This window comes from Suricata suricatta, chromosome 7, assembly GCF_006229205.1.
Source record: "Suricata suricatta isolate VVHF042 chromosome 7, meerkat_22Aug2017_6uvM2_HiC, whole genome shotgun sequence".
Classification (NCBI taxonomy): domain Eukaryota; kingdom Metazoa; phylum Chordata; class Mammalia; order Carnivora; family Herpestidae; genus Suricata; species Suricata suricatta.
In genome coordinates this window covers 44009187-44033474 of record NC_043706.1, presented here as the reverse complement: position 1 = coordinate 44033474, position 24288 = coordinate 44009187, and the positions used below count along the sequence as shown (strand labels likewise).

At 40.6% G+C, this 24288-nt stretch overlaps 1 protein-coding gene across 1 annotated transcript; it reads right to left on the bottom strand.

Annotated features, from left to right (window-relative positions):
• Positions 1-6167: 6167 nt before the first annotated feature.
• Positions 6168-23302, bottom strand: ADGRF4 (adhesion G protein-coupled receptor F4). The gene is made up of 9 exons (XM_029945035.1): positions 23216-23302; positions 22027-22081; positions 19515-19666; positions 18538-18789; positions 15850-17229; positions 13411-13452; positions 12949-13008; positions 10544-10600; positions 6168-6849 (listed from the first exon to the last, which is right to left on the bottom strand). The coding sequence occupies exons 1-8, from the start codon at positions 23300-23302 to the stop codon at positions 10553-10555; spliced, it is 2076 nt and encodes a 691-aa protein (XP_029800895.1). The 3' UTR covers positions 6168-6849; positions 10544-10552.
• Between the last annotated feature and the right edge of the window lie 986 nt (positions 23303-24288).

Below are 24288 nucleotides of genomic sequence, written 5' to 3'. Positions count from 1 at the left end.
CATATATATATATATACAATGGAGTATTATATGGCAATGAGGAAGAATGAAATCTGGTCATTTGTAGGAAAGTGGATGGACCTCGAGGGTGTCATGCTAAGCGAAATAAGTCAGACAGAGAAGGACAGAAACCATATGTTTGCACTCATAGGTCTAAAGGAAACCAGGAGAAACCTAATGGAGGACCAGGGGGAGGGGAAGAGGGAAAGAGAGTTGGGGAGAGAGAGGGACGCAAAACTTGAGAGACTATTGAATACTGAGGAAGGAACTGAGGGTTGAAGGGGGAGTGGGGGAAAGAGGTGGTGGTGATGGAAGGGCGCACTTGTGGGGAAGAGCACTGGGTGTTGTACGGAAACTAATTTGACAATAAACTACTTAAAGAAAATAAAATAAAAAAATAAAGTGTCTCCCTCCAATGCAAATAACAGATTTACTTACTATGCTAGTATTACACTAAAGATAATGTCTTGCCTTGAGGCAAAATTTGAGCAGGCCTGCTTGCAGTCCGTTATAAAACACCAAACTATTTCATCCATTTTGCGTTGCTCCAGAAGGACTAAAGATCAAAGAGAACCAACCCAAACATGCAACATATGCTGTTTTTGGTGAGCAATAAACTTTTTTGTGGTCTGACCCCCCCCCCCCCAAAAAAAGGACAATATTTGGTTATATTTGAGGCACTTGTCTCTGAGTTCATTGTAGGCACTGAGAGTCAAGACTGGAGAAGAAAGAAACCAAGGTAATGAGGCCTAGGGCCAGAAAAACAAAAGGTGTCCTAGAGGCTCCCAATAATATGGTCCAGCCCACTTCACCGGTTCTAGCTTCCCTGTGGGAATATTATTGCACATAGAAGTGCCCATTAGGAATAATGCCTGGGTGGCTCAGTCAGTTGAACGTCTGATGTCAGCTCAGGTCATGATCTCATCGTTCACGAGCTCAAGCCCCGTGTCAGACTCTGTGCTGACAGCTTGGAGCCTGGAGCCTGCTTCAGATTCTGTGTCTCCCTCTCTTTCTGCCTCTCTCTTTCTCTCTCTCAAAAGTAAATAAATATTAAAAAATATATTTAAATAAAAGAAGTGCTTATGAGGAAGAGAAACAGCAAAGCATTCCCTTTGCAGTCCTTCTTTCTGAGCCTCTGACAACAGCAGGTCAAAGAAATGGAGATATGGGATCACAGCCAACTGTCTCTCCTCTTTGTCCACAGTGACAGGTGAGGAAACAGATGAACAGGAAGATTGACTTTTCTTAGTTCCCATGCTTAATAGCACACAGGTGCTCTCGATGTTCATAGCAGGTTGGAGAACCTGAGTTTTTGCTGGTTTTCTTTAGTATATAATCACTCTAAAAAATCAAGAACAGCACTAGACTGCTTTCAAAGTGGCCCCACTCCTCAGGTAAACAATCACATCTCAAAATGTGTTGGGCTGCCACACTCAAGGTCAGGAGCTGGGCTTCCATGTTACAGGGTCCTAGAATAGCCTGCAAGTTCATTGACTGGCAGGTCTCTAATAAGGTTGAGAAACTTGAAATATGTGGGTCCCAGGTGACTTTGGCTGCCATCTGGCTTATTAAAAAACAAAGTGACTTACTTTCAAAGGGCACGGCATATCATTAAATGTTAGAAAAATTTCCCCAATTCATTCCCTCAGTCTACCTTGCAGAAAGCTCAGATTGTCAAATACTTCAACTTTCTCTGCACAAAAAACAGCATTCATGCATCAGTAACAGTAGTATACCATGTGTGATGTCATTGTTCATGTGTCTGGGAAAACAGACCCTGAGACAAAGGTTCACTCCATGAAATTTATGGGAGAATATTCATGGAAACACTCATGAGGAACTAAGGAGAGCTAAAGAGGGCAGAGGGTGAATTATACTGTGGTGTCTTCACAACAGAGGCCTCCACTGATCCCACAGGAAGTCTGGAGGTGGGTAGCCCTTCAAAAGTGGTCCCACTTTAGGCAAGGGGGCAGGGCCATGCAGCAGCATCACTCAGTCCTTAGACGCAGCATCACTCAGTCCTTAGACGCAAGTTGATTCCTGCGTGACCTGGGGAGAGGCAGCTTCCTTCAGCCCTTGCAGGGCAGCATGAGGGAGGAACCCGGCTGTGAGCCATCAGCCAGCAACACACCTGGCAGTTGGAGGAGCAAGTGTCTCTCTCGGTCCTGAAGGTAATGTCTCAGCAGTGCTTCACGGCATCCAGGACAAATGCTTCCTTCAAGAATGTAAATGGGTGACCCATTTTCACAGCCAACTCTTTGCAGAATGGCCTTACATATTCTTGGTCTACATCCACTTTACTAGCTGCTCCGACACTCTTCAAATATTAGGATTCGATTTGTCTTATGTAAAATCTGCCGTATTTTTGGCATAGTGTTATACTAATATTTCATATTCCATATGACACTATAATGATGGATACATCTCCTTGACCATCAGTCCAAACCCATAGAATGTACAACACCAAGAGTGCACTTCAATGTAAGCTGGGAGTCTGGGGTAATTATGATGTGTCAGTGTGAGCTCATCACTTGTCACAATATACTGCTCAGGGTGGGGATGTCAGTAATGAGAGAGGGAGGACATGTGTGGAGACCAGGTATATATGGGAAATCTCCATACCTTCTTCTCAATTTTGCTGTGAATTTAAAATTGCTCTAAAAAATTATCTTTTTTTAAAATCTCTGAGCATGTGTATTAGTTTGCTAAGAGTGCCATGATAAAATATCAGAATACATGGCTTAAACAACAGAAATTTATTTTTTCACTACTCTGGGACTAGAAGTTTGAGATTAAGGTGTTGCAGGGTCCGTTTCTTCCAAGGCCTCTCTCCGTGACTTGCAGTGGCCACCTTCGCTCTGCATGCTCACATGGTCTCTCTTTTGTACTTATCTGTGTCCTCATGGTTTTTTCTTATAGGGACATGAGTCATGTTTGTTTGGGCCCTCCTTTCTGACCTCATTTTAACATAATCATCTCTAAGAAAGGCCTTATATCCAAGCATGGTCACAAACTGAGGAACTAGGAGTTAAGACTTCAACATAAGAATTTTTAGAGATGGGGCACCTGGGTGGCTCAGTTGGTGAAGTCTCTGACTTCAGCTCAGGTCACGATCTTGTGGTTCATGGGTTCAAGCCCCATGTTGGGCTCTGTGTTGACAGCTCAGAGCCTGGAGCCTGCTTTGGATTCTCTGCCCCTCCCCTGCTCACACTCTGCTCTCAAAAATAAATAAACATTTAAAAAATGTTTAAAAAAAAAGAATTTTTAGGAGACACAACGGACCCATAACAACATGTGGGAATGGCTCATACTTTTACTACCATTTTATAGATAGAGAAACTGTGCCCAAGATATCAATGGCTCTGCAGACAGCTCCTGTTGCCCATGAACTTCTTAACTGTAATGGCGCATAAAGTCATCTCTCACTGAAGAACCCTTTGTATGTTCATTAGTTTTAGCACATGGAGTGCCCTTACCACTAACCTTCCACAAAACTTGCTTTGGGTTGCGGAATTAAGTGACTAAAGTTCACTTAAAGTTCACTAAATTCATTCAAGAATGAAATTTCTCTGGGTGTCTCGGCTGGTTGAACTTTGGCTCCAGTCATGATCTCATGGTTCCTGAGTTAAACTCCCATGTCGAGCTTGCTGCTGTCGGCACAGAGCCCACTTCAGATCCTCTGTTCTCCTCTCTCCTTGCCTCTCCTTCACTCACGTTCACTCTCTCTCTCAAAAATAGATAAAACATTATAAAAAATAACTGAATAAAAATTTTTAAATGAATGGAATCTATCTTCTCCGTTACTCTGAAAATTATTGTTATCTCATACAGAGTCCATCACTCTCTTGCTCCAGGCTCCAGATCTACTTTTAATTTTCATTCCTGAAGCAGATCACTTGTTCTGAAACTCTGTCCCCACTCATATCTGATGACTGGGCCAACCCACTGGAAGGACATCGAAGGCCTCCTCCAGCTCTTGCTCTCAACTCCGATGAAAGTCCTAGTATGTCAGCCCTTGATTGCACTTCTCCAGTCCACACTGCCACCCTGCCTGCTACACAGAGCCAACAGCACCTTTGGAGAAGAGACAATGTACTCACATTCCCATCCCCAGACAATTAGAAGGATGGAGCAGGGGAACTAACTTTTCTCAAGTTCAAGTCTCCCATAGGGTAGACACCAAGGAAGGTGCTTTCACAGACATCACCTTCCTTACTGTACAGGATACCATAAAGTGTAGTTTATATTGCCACAACTTTATGGATGAGCCTTTTTATGAAAACCAAAGGCCTAAATAACTTGCCCAGGTCACCCCTCAGAAAGTAGAAAGGGCAGAATTGAAACATGCATCTGGTTGTCCTCAAAACCTGTCTTCCTTCCACTGGTCCTCCCTGCATATGTGTAAAGGGTATCACAGAGCCCCAATCCACACCTATTCTTTCCAAAACTCCCCAGACCAAAAGTTCAGATATTTACAGTCCTTACTCCCTCAAGGTCACAGCCCATGCCTGGGTCTGAACAAAGGTTCTATCCACTCACCGTCTTAAAATGTCTTCTGTACCTTGATTGTATCCTGTTTAATAAGTTTCAACATCCTTCATGTGTTTTATCAGCTAAAATCTTCCCTATGCTGGCTCCTCAGGTCCTCTATTAAGGGTTCTTTAATCTTAGCACATCCCCTCCCAGAGGACGTTAAGGGAAAAGGGGAAGGACATGAGTTCCATTTTCTGGTTGCCTCTCTGAGTGCCACTCCTTGACTGACTGTCTCCCAGAGATTCTGTATCTCTCTGGAAACCAAGGCCCCAGTCCTTGAGCAGATTGTTACCCTCCAAGAGCTGGGATGGGACCGCAAACACCAAGTAAAAGGCACCCTTCTGTTTGTCATGCAGACTTTCAGGCACACCTCTCAGTGAAATGAATGCGATTTGGGAAGGTGGGAAGAGATGATAAAATATCACCTGGCCACCTAATTCAGTTGAAAAATGGATTTCTGAATGGAAGCAAAACCATGTAGTCACTGAATTTTGTTCAAAGATGAGCATTACCAGGAGGGGAAAATTCCTAGGAGAAAAATTGGTCTTCAAACAGAGCTGCTCAGGGCTAAAACATTTCTGCCTAAGATTCATGACTGGATTTTGGCATATTATATCCCAAATCCCATGTTTCCCATTAGTTATGTGGGGTTTATTGCTAGTTTTGCATAGTGTGGTGATTTTTAGAAATGCTTGTGTTCTGTTACTGTCGAACTGGCTACTCAATACCACGGTTCCACTGAAAAGATGGAGAGCTTGGAAAAATAGGGAAAAGAAAGGAGATGAAATGCTACTGTCATGAGGAAATTATTACTTTGACCTTGACCCAATAACAAATGAATCTACCAAACTAAAGGCAATTATTTGGCTTGGAATTACACGAAGCTCTGGAATTTCTAAATTTCTGGGGGTTACGAGAAGTGATACTTGTTTCCATAGTGGCTAGAGTCAAAAAGGAAATGTGGTCGATAAACTAATATTCAGGAAATTTTATAAATCTGAAAGGTAGATTCATGCCCCTCATTATGAATAATTTATTTTAATTTCAGGAAAGGTGCACAATTTCCAAATGACTGAGGTTTTTCATCACTAAAATAATTGCTGTTTGATTTGCCCCTGTCTCATTTCCTAACTATGAACACGAACGGTTTCGAAAGCAGACCTGCAAAGGTGCTTGTTGGTGTGGGTGTTGTGGAAAAGCAGTGACTTCAAAGGCCTCTATGTGATTTCTGCTTTGGTCAAATTGCACTACTCATGCCCACGTGGCCACCTTCATACCTACTGATTAGTTGACTGCTTAAAACCAAATGGGCAATAGAAATATCACTAAGCATGTCTGAAAAGCAATAGTGCTGTTTGCCAAATATTTCTGACTTATCATCTTGTAAGTATATGGTAGGATTACAATCTTGGGTCTCTTGTGTGTCTGATCAAAGGGTTGAGGTTAACTGATAAAAGGTTTAATACCCAAGAATATTGTAGTACCACTGGGCCCACCTACCCAGAGTGAACTCACACATGAGCAAGTTGTGAAAAGTAAATGTTTTTATTTTTATTTCTAAAGTAACAACCAAAATATTTTTTATGTATAGGGGTTTAAGTACTCACACACATGCACACACACACACACACACACACACACATGCACAAATAATAATCATACCTACAAGAATATTTTTTAAGTTTTACAAATGAGTAAACTAAAGTCCTAGCATTTAAACTATTTTACTCAAGGTCTAAAATAGACTAAAATAATAAACATGTTGAAAAGTCCTTTTATTTTGCCTGTTTCCTATCTTTTGGAAACCTGCCATGACTCAACTGTTTCCAAAATACTTCAGTATTTCTGCTGCCACCCCATCCTCCATGCCCATGCCCACCTCTACTCCTAAAACTGGATCTAACTCCTGTCCCCCAAAGTGCCCAAGATCCCTTCAGAGTGACAATGACAGGGCCTATGGAGCCACAGAGCAGGCCTTGGGCATGAAAGCAGACAATGTCCAGTAGAGACCCAGGCTTGTCCAGGAGGTCAGAAAATGGCTCGCTGACTTAGTCTTGCCAAGGTTGATCAAGAAGCCAGGCTCTTGCAAGTCATAGGTAGAGTTCGTGGCTCTATCTACCTCCTTCAAGTCCCATCATCAAATGGTATTCTAACTTTTTCCTCAATGAACATGTTCACCCTGACAGCTTTAAGTGTCACACCTCATAAGAAGAGAAAGTCTTCAGGGAATCACAGTTGTCCCTGCATTCCAGTCTGCCTCTCCCAGACCTCAGCTCTCAGTCCAAGACCAGGAATGTCCATGAGGAATGGAGCGACCTGAGAAAAATGGTTGAAACTCATGTTAACAGGAAGAACAGCTGGCATTTACTGATCATTGGAATCAGGAGTTATTCTGAGTCCTTAATATGTTAGCTCATTGAATCCTGAAACCATCCTGGGAGGTATGTATTATTATTAGCCTCATTTTACAGATGAGGAAATAGAAGCACCGAGCCATTGAAAATCTCCTCAAAGTCACACCATAGGGAGGCTAGTCCTTCCCCTACCCTTTCCCCCACCCCTCCACCAAGCTTCATTTTTTTCTGTGTCCTCTATCTTCTCCATGCTGCTCCCTTAGGCCTAAACTTGGTGCTCAGTGCCTTTTCTCCCTCTCTAGCTATCTAAGCTTGGCCTCTGGAATGACTGCTGCTCTGAGTGTACAACTTAACATAGAAAACTGTGTTGCTTTTCTCAGGGTATTTGTTCAGTCAGTCTCATTTCCACTGTGGTTCAAAGAGTTCTGCATCCTTTGAGGTGAATGCAGGCATTAATAAATATGTGGGAGAGAGTTTTACAGGAACCAAAGAGACTTCCTGGTGACCCTGGAATAACACTGAGTGAAACAGGCTCCGTTTGGGTCATAGCAAACACTGCCCTTCACATGAACAGCAAAGGACGCTGCCCAGTTGTGGCTTCACTGTAAGAACGTCTTCCCCCTCCCTCCTCAGCCTCCAGGATGGGGTTTCCCAATTAGAATCTGTACCTGAAGCAAACTTCCAGGTTTCCACCCCTCTGCAGGCCTTCCATGACCTCAAGACCTCCTGCCAAAACTTTTCTAACCTCATTTCCAAGAGCAATCAAACCTGAGGTCAGTGGGCTATGAGGAGCTTCCACCCAGGCTCAGGGGCTCAAATATTTGCAAGTCCATTATGACTTCTGTCGCCTTTTTCGACAATGGAATTCTACATGTCTCTTTAGACTGCATCTGTCTTTAATTTTGTATTCTGATTTAAGGCCTGAAATACTACCTTTTTCCTTGTGATTTAGCCCTGCGTTGGGCTGCTACCTGACTTACACTTACCAAGCACCCTGGGTTGCTGAGCTGTAATTTTGTCTTTAACCTGTGGCTGGCGTCTCTTTGTCTGCTGAAAGAATGCCCTGGTTCTGCTAGGTTTCCATTCACTTATTGTAAATTTCCTGTCCCTGACCTCTAACTTGTGAGGGACCTAAGATGGCCCCAGTGACTGCTCTTCCAGATCCTTCTGGTTCTGCATGCTATTGAATACTGAAAAGGAACCATGGACTGAAGAGGGAGAGGAGTTATGGTCATGGTTGGGGGGCACGTGTGGGGAGAAGCATTGGGTGTTATATTGAAACCAATTTGATAATAAACTACTTTAAAAAAACAGGAACAAAAAAAACACAGAAGTTGAAGAATCATGTGCTGAGGATTTCTTTGGGGGGCTGTTAGTGCATTCCCATCTCCTTCCTACACTTCCCCCAATTACCTGTGGAAGTTTCCTCCCCAATTCCAAGAACTAGAGCAGTCCAGACCCTGGATTTTACTGGTTTTCTCCAGTTTTTACTACACCAACCAGGCATGCCCAACTGGCTAGGGATTAGACTTCAACCATGCGTCTCTTCTCTAGGATGGCTAGATTTAGTACCCCCTTGAGACATCTAATAAGCTTCAGAAAACAGGTCAAATTAGTACCTTAATGGAAAGGTCAGCTTTTACAGGTCATCTGAATCACCTCTTGATTAGTGACTAATCAAGAATGTTATAGTGATGCTCCACTTAGAAGGAGCTCTTTGGACTCGGAAATGGGCAGAGGTGGGAGAGTTAAACTTTTTTAAATTCTACAATAACTTTCTTCCCCCCATTAAAGTTCTAATATAAAAACCCAAATGTGGGGATGATTCATTAAGGATAATATGGTGGTGTTTTCCCAGCACCCCACGCCTGCCAGTCAGTGTAGATGACAAAGCCCTCTTTCTCTTCCTCCCTCTCCCCTATCCCTGGGACCACACATCAATGTCGTACAGCAGACCATATGGTGCTATAGGATCTGTTACGCAGCAGGTCCCTTAATGGTCCTACCAACTTAGAATGTCTTTGATTCCATGAGATTGTTTCAACTCTTTGCTTTGCCCCATTGTTCAATTTTCAGCTGTGACTCAGGAAGAGAATGAACGTAGAAGGGCTGTGCCTGTTGCCAGATTTGTTTTTAAAACAAATCTGAGACTCATCTATATCAGTGTACAAAGGCCATGAACACATACGAAGATTGGTCATCCCTACCTACGTCCCACTACTACCTCGCAGGCTTTTGGCTGCCACCTTGTGACTAATTGCCCTTCATGGATGCCTAATATTTGTTTTCCTTTCATGTCATCTGTGTAGAAATATGTCTCATAGGCTGGCTGTTAGACAGCTGACTTGCTGCAGTTCTACCCACACCCCCTTAGGGATGATTCTGGACTCCAACTTTATTAAGGAGAAGCAGGCTTGTTGCTTTGTGATTTCAATCAATTAAGTCTTTCTTCTTAACAATGAGGTTATTATAAGAATTGCCGCTCACCAACAAGACGAAATTAAGGTGTGTGAGTGCTTATAAGCAAGGGTGTATCCTATATCAGTGCAAATATCATCCTCTCACTGAGGAAAGAAAAGTATGCTTAAGAGTTGGTCACGTAAGAATATAAAAATATTAACTCAAAGTGATACATGCACTCCAATGTTTACAGCAGCATTATCTACAATAGCCAGATTATGGAAACAGCTCAGGTGTCCATTGATTAATGAATGGATAAAAAAGAAGTGAGATAGAAAGATAGATGATAGATAGATAGATAGATAGATAGATAGATAGATAGATGATGGAATATTACTCAGCCATAAAAAAAGAATGAAATCTTGCCATCTGCAATGATGTAGAAGGAGCTAGAGAGTATTATGCTAAGTAAAATAAGTCAGTCAGAGGAAGACAATTACCATATGATTTCACTCATAATTTAAGAAACAAAAGAGCAAGTGGGAGAAAAAGAGAGAGGGGAAGACAAACCAAGAAACAGACTCTTTACTACAAACAACAAAACAAGGGTTACCAGAGGGAAGGTGGGTTGAGGGATTGACTAAATAGGCAGTGGGGATTAAGGAGTGCACTTGCTGTGTGAGGCTGGGTGTTGGACGGGAAGTGCTGAATCACTGCATTGTACTCCTGAAACTAATACTATACTGTATGCTAACTAACAAGAATTTATTTTAATTTTTTTAATGCTTATTTGTTTTTGAGACAGAGAGAGAGAGACAAAGCCTGAGTGGGAGAGGGGCAGGGAGAGAGGGAGACGCAGACTCTGAAGCAGGCTCCAGGCCCTGAGCTGTCAGCACAGAGCCCAGTGGCCTAATGTGGCGCTTGAACTCGTGAATGGCAAGATCATGATGTGAACTGAAGTTGAATGTTTAACTGACTCAGCTACCCAGGCACCCCATGTTAACTAACTAAAATGTAAACTTTAAGAAAACAATGTATGGTCCTATAAACTGAGATGACATAAGTTTTAAATATATGCATATTTTCATTTATGCGCTGTGCAATGAAGAAGCTTTTAATCTCTGAAAGACATATCCACTTGTTCCCTTTCACCTCACCCCTGCATCACATCCTAGGCAATAGTGTGCTCACAAGGGGCATTAAGGAGTCTGTCACAACTTGCAAGTGAAGTTTCTCCTTGAATTTTTAATACTCACCTCTCATTTTCACCGATTCATTAATTTAGATCCATTGGTTGGGCTTAATGATGCATTCTAAATGGGGGAAAAAAGCAACACTGATGTCAGTGAATAATGGCATTGACAAAATATATTCATATTTATGTATATGCTTGTCTAGAGATAAATATGTAGAAATGAAAACATGAAAAGAAGTACCCAGACTGACACAGCTACACAGAATTAAATATTTCACTTAACCTAACACTGTAAGCCAAATCATTATTTTTATGTTCTACTAAGAAAAAGAAAGAAAAGAGGTGCCTGGGTGGCTCAGTCAGGTAAGCATCTGACTTTGGCTCAGGTCATGATCTCACAGTTTGTGAGTTTGAGCCCTGTGTCAGGCTCTGTGCTGACAGCTCACATTCTCTCAGTCTCTCTCTCTCTCTCTCTCTCTCTCTCTCTAAAAAACTAAAATAGTCACTCCATGTGGATCCACTGTGTTGTTGAAGTCTGTGAGCCCGAGTGTAGGCTGGTCAGGCCTAAATTCGTAATAAAGCCCTTTGCTTTTGCATGCGTGCTTCGGCCTCCCTGGTGGTCTCTGGTTTTTGGGGGCGATATTAAAATCTGGGTACAACACCATTGATGCCTCACTGACTTCTTCTGTTCTATTTCCAGTCTGAGAGAGAGAGAGGTCGAAAGAGAGAGCAAATGATGGAGGGACAGAGAGAGAAGGGTACAGAGGATCTAAAGTGGGCTCTGTCCTGACAGCAGAGAGCCCGATGTGGGGCTCAAACTCACAAACCTTGAGATCACAACCTGAGGCAGTCAGATGCTTATCTGACTGAGTCACCTAGGCACTCCCTTTTCTTTTCAGCTTATCTCTTAACTCAGGAAAATGGAAACCAAAACCACCCTCAAACAATAGCAGATGTCCTGACAGGAACTTCAGCCATCCCAGACAACCCAGACCAATCTGACTGTAACCCTTTTCTTGTACCTGCACAGATGGGCCATGGAATGTCCTCTAGAAAGACATACAACTACCTTTACTTTATTATAATACTAAAATAAACTCATTCACATACCATATAATGTATGTGTAAGCATGATTCCTTAAGGTGCATGCACAGCCTTATGCCCACCTTTATATACAATGACAAGACTTCCCTATCTAAATAGTCATCCTAACCCAAAATAAAAGGAACTTATTCATCACTGTGTGGGAAGTCATGGCTTTGGAAGTTATTCCCTATGATCTCATTATTTGTTGCAAATAAAGTTTTACTTTGTGCAAAAAAAAAAAAAAACCAAAAAAAAGTTTATAACTTAAAAAAACAAAAAAAAAAGAAAGGAAAAAAATCTTACCAATTAAATCATGACATGTCACTGATTATAAGATACATTCTAATTTTAGAAATGTTAAAAGAAAATGCCTATCTTAGAATTGATAAAGTATGGTACCCAAAGTCACACTCAATAGTAGCTAACTGTAAATGCTGACTCTCGATGTGTGCAGAAAATTTTGTTTGTTTATTAAAAAAGTAGCTCTTATTAAGAAACTGTTGGTTGAGTTGGCTTCTTTCTAATCAATATAACAATGATGGTAATTTTAGTTGGTACCTGACAAAACAAATATATAGCTTGGTCAAAAGTCATCTTTAAGATCAATATACATATACTTCAACCCAAGAATGTGGCTTACGGAAGAGTCTTGAGCAAGGAGCATGTCAACTCTCGTAATTATCTGGGTGGCTTCTGGCAAATCTCGTAAGTACTCTGAGTCTCGGTTTCCTTACATATGAAGTGACTAGGTTGGACTAGAGTCTCATTTCTTTTTTTTTAATAATAGTTTATTGTCAAATTGGTTTCCATATAATACCCAGTGCTTCTTCCCACAAGTACCCCCCACCATGACCACCACCCCCTTCCCTTCCCTCCCCCTCCCCCTTCATCCCTTGGTTCATTTTCAGTATTCAGCAGTCTCTCATGATTTCTGTCTCTCTCTCTCTGCAACTCTCTTCCCCCTTCCCCTCCCTATGGTCCTCTGTTAGGTTTCTCCTGTTAGACCTATGAGTGCAAACATATGGTATCTGTCCTTCTCTGCCTGACTTATTTCGCTTAGCATGACACCCTCAAGGTCTCATTTCTAACTCATCTCCCAGTTCTAGTGTTTTATGAGTCTATGATCCTGGGTTCACGTTATCCCATCTCAATGGTCCAGATGTCAAGTTGAAATACATCCAAGGTGGGAAATTCTCTTGAGAGGGATGTTCTACTGACCTGAAGCTTTAGCAGGATACTCCAAATTTTTCAAGTGAAGAAATGAATGAATGAATGAATGAATGAATGAACGCCCTAATAATTCTCTATAATATTTGTCTCTTCATGACTCTGCTGAGGACACTGACCCTTAAGTATTGAGACTGAAAGGGAGAGCTTACCTCTGCCGCCCTTGATCTCCCCTTCAGTGAAGAAATCCTCATTCGCAAAGCGTCTCTTATCTGAGGAAGCAAAGACAGTGAAGAAACAATATCCTTAAAACTCAGATGCATGCCCTGGAGTTTTGAGACCAATAACATTGGCAAAAGCAACATCAGATGCCTAAGCATAGTGCTTAGCCAATAATAAGACCTGGATAAAAGCTGAGGTATAGTTATAGTTGGATTGAGGGTTCAAGTTTGAATGCTGGTTATGGTTTTTATTCTTCTAGATACACTCATACACAATCTCCTATTGACTTGCTTAAATACAGGAAATGAGGAAGTATAGTTCTCTGCTTTTCTCCTTTCAGCTGATGCCTGAAGCACCCCAGGGACCAGGCTTTCTTTTCAAAACTGCTTCATCCCCCTGCTACTCTGAGCCCTGTGAAAACTTTTACAATGAGTGAAAAAAATTCAGATTACCTTGTGGTCCATAATGGTTCCAAACAGCAAGATGAAAAACCCCTGTGGCAAAATTCAACCAAAGTATGAGGGACGGTTTGGCAGACAATATCCCAACAGTTATTTTAATTTTTTATGTTTTTATTTATTATTAAGACAGAGAGAAATACAGCATGAGTTGGAGAGGTGCAGAAAGAGAGGGAGACACAGAATCTGAAGCAGGCTCCAGGCTCTGAGCTGTCAGCACAGAGCCTGATGTGGGGCTCGAACCCACAGCTTGAACTGTGAGATCATGACCTGAGCCAAAGTCGGAAGCTTAACTGACTGAGCCACCCAGGCGCCCCTATTTTAATATCACTCATCTAGATATCTTCAAGGACAGTTATTGGATATTAGAAACTTCAGCTTCTACTGATGCAGATAAAAATGCATCGGCAAGTATTTTTTTTGTGACTCTACCTCAAAGACAGAGGTATGTGCATAAGAATTATTGATATGTATTGAATGGCTATAGATGGAGAATATTTTCTACCTTACTATATCTGTTTACTTTCTTTCCAAATATTAAGTAGCTGATCTTACTCATAATAACAGCAACATGACATAACATGACATAGAATCTTATAGTTCACAGGGACAATCATGGAAGATGTCTTGAGAAATGCAACCTATATTATAGTTTACTTTCAGCTGGAATTAAAAAGTCAAGAAATAGGGCCTCTGAGCTGGTGAAATAAGTTTACACAAAAAAGAGAAAATTACATAGATATAAAAGACCAAGGTCTGTTCAAGTTTAAAATATTTGGTTTCCTATAAAGTCACAGTAATCGATAGTCAATCTTTTTAAATGGTGGAAGTTGTAGTTTAAGAAAATTCTGGATCCTTCCATGAGAGTGGAAGGAAGCCTGGGTTTCTAAGGATAGTTTCATGGCATAGAAACACTAATCAGAAAATCAAAATTTTTAAATATGAGTCACAGGAAAACCTTGCTAAGAAAAGTTGGAGTGTATTTACCTAAAATTTTTTCAGTATTTTTCTTTTGAAAAAGAAACAGAATAAAATGTTCAGAGTTTAATTAAGTTGCAAAGTAAAGGAAAAAAAATAGAATGAGATCATTAGTCACCAAAGTAACTTCAAGAGTTGGGGAGATTTACATGAGTCCAAGAGTTTTTGATTTAAGAAAACAAAACAAAAACAAAGAACAACAACAACAAAAAGAAAACATAAGTCAAAGGTTTCTCTTTAAAAGCCATGCAAGGGAAAGAGTAAAATGTTCTACATAGTAACTGAGGAACCTATGAGTTAGAAAAAATAATTGATCTGAGCTGGCATGTCCTAAAAGCCTACTTTCTGTTTTGTATCACATTTTTAAATAGGGTTATAGGGACATGTTGTAGGAATACATTGATGCTTTACTAACAGTTATATTTATATATTTAAAGCAGTGGTTGGAATTTTTTTTCTATGAAAAACCAGATAATGCATATTTAAGCTCTACAGGCTATACAGCTTCTGTTACAGCTACTCAACTCTGCCTTCATATTTCAAAAGCAGCCATAGGCAAAATGCAAACGAATGAGTATGGCTATATTCCAGTAATACTATTTACAAAAATGGGCAGCAGGCCGTAGTTTGCCAAGCCCTGATTAAAAGCATAATTAATGATATAAATTTGCCAAATTTGCTATTATTCATAGGCATGAAAAGCAGTCTGGCTAGTGACAGCTTCCCAAAACTACACACATGGTAGCCAACATAGAGTACAACAACTTTTAGAGGAATAACTTTGCCAAACCAACTGTGGTTAAAACAAAATAAAGATTTTAGATTCATATCCTTATCTCACTAAAGAGAAGGTCGAGGTCCAGATAAAAGTGACATCTCTAAGATCAGGCAACATGTTCGAGATCCATTTCCATGAATAACAACCTACATTTATTTCACAGGGAGAACAGGGAAGAGGTATAAGAACTCCTCGCTAATATTCAAAGAGAATGACAAGGGTTTTCTCTTCATAGAATGGGAAATGACTGTTTCACTGAATTCCTAAACTCCTTGAGAAAGAATAAAAAGCTGTGCTTGTCCTGAGGCATTATATGTGTAGACTCACACAACTTTGACCAAAAACTAGTCTTTGGTAAATGAATGCAAACTTCTTCTGACATTGAAACTTGAGGAGAGATGCAAGTGGATCAGGAAGAACATAAGGAAGGAAATGCCAAGCCAACCAGCCTGTTCAACTAAATCCAAATTGACAATCAATAGGGTAAGAGAGGCCACAGCTAAAGGTTATGAAGACATAGAAAGAGTTAAAAAAGAACATTTTACATTCTATATTTTTAAATCATAGTCATATCCTGTTGTATAGCCATAATAACAAATTATGAAGTAAAAATATCTTATAAATAAAACAATTAATAATTATAATTCATAAAAACAAGTCTTCCTCTTGGAACATACCTGGAAAGCATTGAGCAGGGCAAAGATTATATGGAATACAGGGGAAGTGCCTTCTATAAGTGTGGCTATTCCAAAACCCCAGGTCAGTCCCAGCAATGGGGTAAGGATGGCAACATTTTTGCTGATCCTCATAATTATGGCCAGATCCTGAGACTTGGAACTGCCAATAGAGGGCCTCTGAGTGTTGATAGCAACAACCAAAACCACCACAAGGTTCACAGCCACAATGACCAAGGCTGGAATGGCAAATGCTAAAAGGGCTTTGGTATTGTCCCAGTTAAGCCAACAAGCATTGGGTCTCATGTAACCTTTCTCTGGCACTGTGATAGCAACTGTGGTGCCAGCAATGACCAACGGGCATCCATAGCCAATGGCAAAGCCAATGGCCATCATGCGGGACTTCAGCATCCTATGGAAAACAAACAATATCCCATAAATGATGAGCAGTGCTTTGAAGAACATCCAGAAAAACAGAGAAAGGTAGAAAAGGTGGCTGAAAAATGTCAGCACAACACACCAGTTGGAGTCCCGGGCTTTTTTGTGAAATTTAGAGTTTATGATGAACCACACATTAGCAATCAAGAGTGACACAGCTATGTTCACAATGCACACATGACGCATATAGGATATCTCTGTCACAACCACACGGGTCCATACAGTGGCTTCAATGATCAGGCAAAGAATCAAGCTAAAGATGGAGATGCTGAGCCCAATGCAGGTGATGTAGTCCAGGACTTTGTTGTTAATAGATGTGGGGGACATTAGAATAGAAAAGGACATCACCATGTTGGTATAGTTACACTGGCATTTTACTTTGTTCATGATCTCCGACGTGGTTTCACACACATTTTTGTCCCAACTCCTTTTCCTGGAGTGCCAGCCAACACACTGGGCCTTGGCATTCTGGGATTTATTGATCTTCTCGAAGGTAAGTAAGACTTGTTGCAATCTTTCTGGTAAAATCACCGAAAAGACAAGACCATTCACAGGTCTAGGAAGACTCGCATTCTGCAGGTGGACTTCTTTCAGGATGGCCCCCAAAGTGGGAAACGCTATGGTGATGGCTTGGGATGCATTTGGTGGCAACTTCCACAGCTCTTGTCTGGGAATTTCTATCATTCCTATGATACCCTCTGTCGTATTGTTAATGCTCGTGGAGAAATTGAATTTTTTCTCTGAGGTATTGTTGTTGATGCGAAATGCTTTTGCCTGAATGAAAAGCTCATCCACAATGTCTTCTGAATTGTCATGGACGTGGAGTTGCCTTGCAAATAGATTCATTGACTGCAAAAAGTCCGAGCTGGTATTTTTGTCTGGAATGAAAGCCCAATTTGAAATGGCTGCTCTGTCGAGGATGTGGTTGGCCACTTCACTGTAACTCTGCAATGGAGAAAAAGTAAACTTACACTAAGGATTTACACATGATTGTAGAAAGTTGGTTTCTGAAATCTAAAATTTGTAAAAAATCAAATGATTTGATCTTATTAACACATTTTTTTAAATTCCCTGTTTATTAGAATTTCATACTAATGAGCCTTCAGAGAGGGAAGAAAAATAAAACAATAATTAAAATAAAATAGAAATTAGGGTGCCTGGGTGGCTCAGTCGGTTAAGGAGCCAACTTCGGCTCAGGTCACGATCTCACCGTTCATGGTGAGCCCCACGTCGGACTCTGTGCTGACAGCTAGGTCAGAGCCTGGAGCCTATCTTTGGATTCTGTGTCTCCCTCTCTCTCTGACCCTCCCATGCCTTCTCTGTCTCTCTCTCTCTCAAAAAAAATAAATAAAAATATTTAAATAGAAATCACAGGTAGAGTTTACTTGCTTTATTATGTGTCCGGGGCAGCATTTCCAAACTGCAGTCTCTATAACCCAACATCCCGTGAGATATTAATGATTGTATGATGGAAGGAATTGGGGGTAGAGTCTATAAAAACTTAGATTTGAGAAATGCTGCATGTCCTATCCCAATATTCCCTACTCTTATAAGAAGGGTCAAACTTCATTAACACATGAAAAGTTCTAAAAAGTCCTGCTGTAAGGGAACCTGCTTAAATTTGTTTAACCCAGAATTTCTACATCTGCTATGTAAAGATCTCCCCTTTAGAATGAAATCTCTATTATCATTTCCTGAAACATATATGTTCTACAGAATGAAATCTGGGCAACACTAGACGGGACACAGTCTTATTCACAGTCATCCTTTTGTGACATTCTTTTGAAAATAGTCTGTACGTGGAGTGCCTGAGTGGCTCAGTTGGTTAAGTGTCCAATTTTGGCTCAGGTCATGATCTCACAGTTTGTGGATTTGAGCCCCGCATCGAGCTCTTTGCTGACAGCTCACAGCCTGGAGTCTGCTTCGGATTCTGTGTCTCCCTCTCTCTCTGCCCTGCTCATGCTCTGTCTCTCTCTATACCAAAAATAAACAAAAACAAACAAAAAAATTTTTTAAAAAGAAAATAGTCTGTACAAAAACTTGTATTAAGAATGTGCTAACTTCTCAAAAACTTCCATAAACTAGAGAGAATCAATACACAAGACTGAAATAAAATGTCCATTGTTGTTATGGTTGCCATGGTTGTCATACTTTGTACCCTGAAAACTACATTTGGAACTACTAATATGCAAGATTTGGTTTAAAAAAAAAAAGAAGACTGTCAGTATTTTCAATGAAACGAACAAAGAATACCTTCATTTTCTCTCGGTTAATGTTATCAGATAAATCTGTAGAAATATTTCTTAATAATTCCACTATAAATGCAATGTTTCCAGATGTGGTTTCTGATGATTTCACAACATCAATTATGCAGGCAAAATCAATTGGACAATTCCTTCGGATTCCTTGGGCTACACTGTTCATGGGCTCTGGGGCTCGGAAGTCCAGAACGTGCAGAGGGATGGATGCTGCTGCTACAGAAAGGCGTAATGCACTGTTGAAGTCCTGTTTAAAAAAAAAGTTGCTTTTTAAAAAAATGATTAAGAACCTAGCATATATCAGAGTAAAGGAGCTAAAGGCACAATAAGCCACATGGAGAAAACAGAGAAACAAGTGGTCCTGAAAAGTAGTTTGGATGCCAAGAAAGACGGAGAGAGGAAAATGGAGTTGAGCTCAGACAAGAGATTCCACCAAAATTGTTCCAGAGATCAGGATACTGACCTGTTGCTTCCAGTACAGTGATTTTTAACTCGAGTAGACTAACAAGACACTTTTCTCCAGGGATGTGGAGAGATTCTAAAAACAAAATTCGCCCTTTGATATTTTTAAAGGGGAGTCACATGGAATTTAGGGGTAGGGTGGGGAATGGTTTTTAGAGGTTGACAGGTCAAACAATGCTAAATTGTAATTGCAAGAAGTTTCGAGTTCACTAATTAGGAGAAAGTGTACACAAATCCATCTTTAGAGCTCACACTTTAACCTCTAAGCATTCATTGTTGTGTGAATGAGTTTCAGATGTATTTTTGAGCCAAGATACTGAGAGGGAGAAGAAGAGGGTGGTGGAGGGGAGAGTTTGGGTAAAGAAGGACAGGAGACAAATTTCACCCACTCCACCATTTTTTTGAGTCTAAATCTGAGATTTATTGTCATCCTGAACAGAACACATGAAAAATGCTTCTACCACCTCCTGGGAATTAGCTCCAGAAGCCAATAATATGCAAACGCATCACCTTAAATAATGTTTCCACAGATAGACTTGTACATGTTTCAGTTGATTTTTGCCACTTGTTTTGATGACACGTGAATCCAATTTCTCCGCGAAAGTGCTGAGCACAGGGCTGGCTGCAGTTGGAAGTAGAGAGGCAAGGTCCAAGGCATTTCTCTGAAAAGGAAAAGGGTGGGGGCTACTTAGCATTTCTGCACTCTGACAGAGGCAGCTAACATTTCAGAGATTTGGGGATTGCTTTCCAGAGGAGGTGACATTGAATTGTCCTCAGCACCAAGTGAGGCTTGCCAGGTGGATTGCAAAGCTGATGTTTAGACAGAGAGAACAGCACATAGAGAGAAGGGATCATACAGAAAGGCTGGTTCAGAGTATCTGAGGGAAGAGTAGCAAGACATGAGGATGGGACAAATAAGCAGGGAGCAAGACATGAAGGACCTTCAATTCTGTGCGAATATGGGGGCTACCAGAAAACATGATTGGATTTGTTTTTGAAAGATAATTAACGATAGTGTAGGCAGTCAAATTCTCTGGAAAGGACCGATGGAGTTTCCAGAGAAAATACAGAAAGCCCAGTTAAATATTAATTTTATTTTTCAGATACACTCGCTTCTCATTATTTGCAGTAGTTATGTTCTACAGCCACAAACACTAAATGAGAGGAAATCAAGGCAGGTTCTTATGAGCTTCATCAACCAATCAGTATATGAGCTCATTTTGTGTGTTTTCATTTAAAGGCACCTTATTTATGTTGTTGATTCATTAGCATTGAACTCATGGCCAGTAGCACCATAACTCATAACAGCAAATGAGCAAAGTTTATCTAACACGTGCATTTACTCCTTAAGGCACACGACAGACTCTTAGGAACACCAGAACAACCTGCAGGAGTCATTTTAAACAGCACCAATCACCAACAAAATCACCAACAAAAAGCACAAAAGGCAAGGCATAGGGCACTACATGCATCACGAAAAGAACACTTGTCTATAGTAGGAGAGCTGGAACAAGAGGTCAGAGAGCCACCTTGTTTGGCTTGGAACTTGCACCTTAGCTAATTCAAATTCGTTTTTCTTCTGTCTGTGAATGATCCAGAAAGCATTGTGAGTAGAGGTTGGGGCATTACAAATAAATTTGAAGGAGCAAGAGAATTTGCAAATACAGAATCCACAACTAACAGGGATCCACTGAAAATGTTTGTTAAACACTGAATAAGTTTTTAATGTACATATGACCCATGTAATATCATTCACTGTTTGTCCGATATTTAAGTTTAACAAGCCATTCCATATATTTTTAATTACTAAATGACAACTGTAGCCAAAGAGTAAATATTTTCAGCTTCGTAGGCTATGTGGTCTCTGTCAAAACTACTTAACTCTACCCTTGTGGCATGAAGGCAATCAAAGACAATATGTAAATAAATAAGCATGGCTGTATTCCAATAAAACTTTATTTCTAAAACCTGGTGTCAGGCCTCATTTGGCCCATTGGTAAAGTGGATTGACTTGAGGCAGGGAACCCAAGAATGAAGTTGTTGGAGTAGTCCCAGGAAGAATTGCCTTAGGATAGTGGTAGTGGAATGAAAAGAGGTAGATCATAATGAGAGCTGGTAAGGTGTTGAAATCAGTAAGATGTGGTGACTAACTGGCTGTGAGTCAAGGGATGCATCTATATTCATAGGTTGGACAGCTCTGTGGTTGACTCCATTCATGGAGAAAGAAAACAAGTAAGTTTGCATTTTACTTTACCACCTACCAAACTGTATCTGGTTTTGCAAGTTATTTAAGCCGAGTGCTTCTCAATTTCTTTATCTATACAATTTAGAGGCAATGCCATAATCGTGTTACAAACCTTGAAAGAGATAGCATCCTACCCAGCACTTAGATCGCTGTTGTCATAAATACTCAATGAAGGTTAGCTATTTTTCTCTCTCTTTTCTCAATTCTACATCTACGTAGAGATGTATTTGGGATAAAAGTATAGTTGGCCATGTCTGTGGAGAATCCAGTTATCTCTGCTATTTGGCTGAGAACCACATGATTTCACTCTCACATCATGATTATCTCCATAGTTTATCTCTGACTTCTTGAGAGCACCCAGTCTCACCAACACGATACCTATCTTACATCACTTCAATAGATTTCTCAGCATCAGAGTATTACGTATATAAGCATTCTGAAAGTATCTTTGTATGAAGGAATGAATTCTGTCTTTTTCCCTCTTCTGCCTTGTTAGCTCATTAGTTCAAACAGATTTCCCTTTGGGGTTTTAAAGTGAACACTTGCATTCTACTCTAGAACACGTGTGAATATTTGCTGAATTGCATCAGTGACTATGTCATGGATAATGGTACAATTGTAAGAAAGTCTATCAATACTGGCAAACAATGAGAACTTGTTAGAGACTGTTATTCTGGTTGAAAGCTTGTGGTCTGGGTACAAGCTTGGGAATATCCATGCTCCTCCCTTGCTCTGCCCAGTCTCCATTTGGAAGAAGACTGTTCTGTAGACACATACCTTGTATCTTTCCAGTCTTGAGTTTCCCTTCAGGATGCTGATGTTTATCTCCACCCTGTAAAACATAAATTCCCAAAAGTCCTCTTTACTGGACTCTCCTCTCTCATCTCAACATAGAGGCTCCATGAGGACACTAGGCCAGAAAACTGGACCAGGCCCATATGTGATATTGTGGGAACTTGCAGAGGGAAGCATAGAGGTGAGCACAGACAAAGACTATACTATTTTCTGATGAGGGCTAGAACCTTGCCAGTGGACACTCGGGCTGTCAAGGTCAGGTTAGTGGACTGAATACATATTTTGGAAAGCTTCTTAAAAAAAACAATGAACATTACTCTTTTTAAGTTTATTTATTTATTTTGGGAGAGAGGGAGTCAGCAATGGGGGTGGGGCAGAGAGAGAGAGAGAGAGAGAGAGAGAGAGAGAATCCCAAGCAGGCTCAGGACTGTCAGCACAAGCCCAATTTAGGGCTGATCTCACAAACCATGAGATCATGACATGTGTTGAAATCAAGAGTCCAATGCTCAAACGACTGAGCCACCCAGGGACCCCTGAAAAATTTAAGTACCCAGGGAAAACACAGATGTAACCATTATAACACTAAGCTGGTCTCCATCTGTATTAACTATAACTATGAAATGGAACTAATATGATCCACCAGACACCATATATCCCCAGAGAGGAAAACATATGCAGATGCTGGGAATAATCATTAGATGACAATAATAGAATCACGAATCATGAACTCTTCTGTAGCTATAAAGGGCTGTAAAAATTATCTTTAAAAGACACCCTTTATGTTATAGATAAGGAAATTAAGACTCAGAGAAGCAAAGCAACTTGTGCAGCTAATGAGAAGGACAGTTAAGGTCTGGAGCTGAATCAGTAGCTGCCAGGCTAGTACTTCCTCCTCCCAATGGCTGCCTGTCTACATCCTCTCTGGCTTGTGCCAGAGATTTTTCTACTCTACTGTTGCTCTGTGTCACACCCTGCAAATATACTGTTGTGAGGTCGAGTCACCTTGCCTCTCAACGTTTCTTTGTTCCCTCTAAAAAAAAAAACTATCTATAAGACTAAAATTGTAGTCATTTGAAAATTTATTTAAAATCATGTCATTTATCATGAATTTAGCCATCTGGGAGAACTGACAGATTTCTCACGGGACCATATAAGAATGGATCAAACTTACGTTGACGTGGATCTTGGATCTATTATGAGAACATTCTGTGGCCAGAAATAACATTAAACAGCAAATCAGCATTTCCTGGGACTTCATTTTTCACACATTAGAATCTTCACCTGCAGTAGAATGAAAGTGGATCCAGCTGAAGGGGACAGGGCCAAATGATGCAAAACTTAGTCGACTAACAAAACAGTTGGTGACCCTACTGGGTGCTCTGAGATATGCACACCGAAACATCCTGCTCTAAGAAAGAACACCAATATCTACTTTCAAGTCAGCTAATATGTAAAAAAGAAGAGAGAAAAAGAAAGAAAAAAGAATGACTTTTTCTCAAATGTTAACTTTTCTACAAATAATACATGGGAATGATGGCAGTATCAGGAAAGATGCATGTTCACCAAGACACCGTTTCTGATTATTTAATTTACAACTTTCTGCAATAGTAACATTTCTCAAGAACTTTTATTTGTTAATCACTGTTCTGAGCCCTGTCTTTACTATTTTCATTGTATCCAGGGAGAAGCTAAGGTACAAAGTGTTGAGCAACTATTAGCCAAGTTCACTCAGATAAAGTGCTGGAGCCAAGAGTTCAACCCAGAGGGCACAGCTGGAGAGCCAAGCTCCAGAGCAGGGTCTCTCAGCAATGGTACCATTGACATTTGGGTGGAATATTTCTTTCAGAGGGGGCGGTGTTGTGAATTGTAGGGTGAATAATAGCATCTCTGGCCTCTACCCACCGTATGCCAAGAGCAGCCTCCTGCCCAGTCATGACAGCCAAAAATGTCGCCAGATATTTCCAAATGTGCCCTGGGAGAGAAAATCACCCTCCACAGAGAACTACTGTTCTACAGCACAGCATACCATCTCTTTAGGCATATGGAGTCAAGTAACTTAAAACAAAATGAATATACACTATTGTCTGCTACTGGAACAAGCACTAAAACACTCTCATAGATAGATCAACTATTACTCAGAGAAACACTAGAAGATAACTCTCTATTCTCTGGCTATATCTGCTTCTTGTCTTTTTTTTTAAATATATCATTGACATGTAACATCACATTAATACAAGCATATAA

What these genes read in the sequence shown, in the direction of transcription:
- ADGRF4 (XM_029945035.1), bottom strand. Translation starts at nt 23,302, where the DNA reads ATGAAGTCCCAGGAAATGCTGATTTGCTGTTTAATGTTATTTCTGGCC. An exon ending in TTAACCGAGAGAAAATGAAG is followed by an intron (nt 17,230 to 18,537) that starts GTATTCTTTGTT and finishes TCTCCATTGCAG; the next exon opens with AGTTACAGTGAAGTGGCCAA. An exon ending in CCCTGCTCAATGCTTTCCAG is followed by an intron (nt 13,453 to 15,849) that starts GTATGTTCCAAG and finishes ATTTTGCCACAG; the next exon opens with GGGTTTTTCATCTTGCTGTT.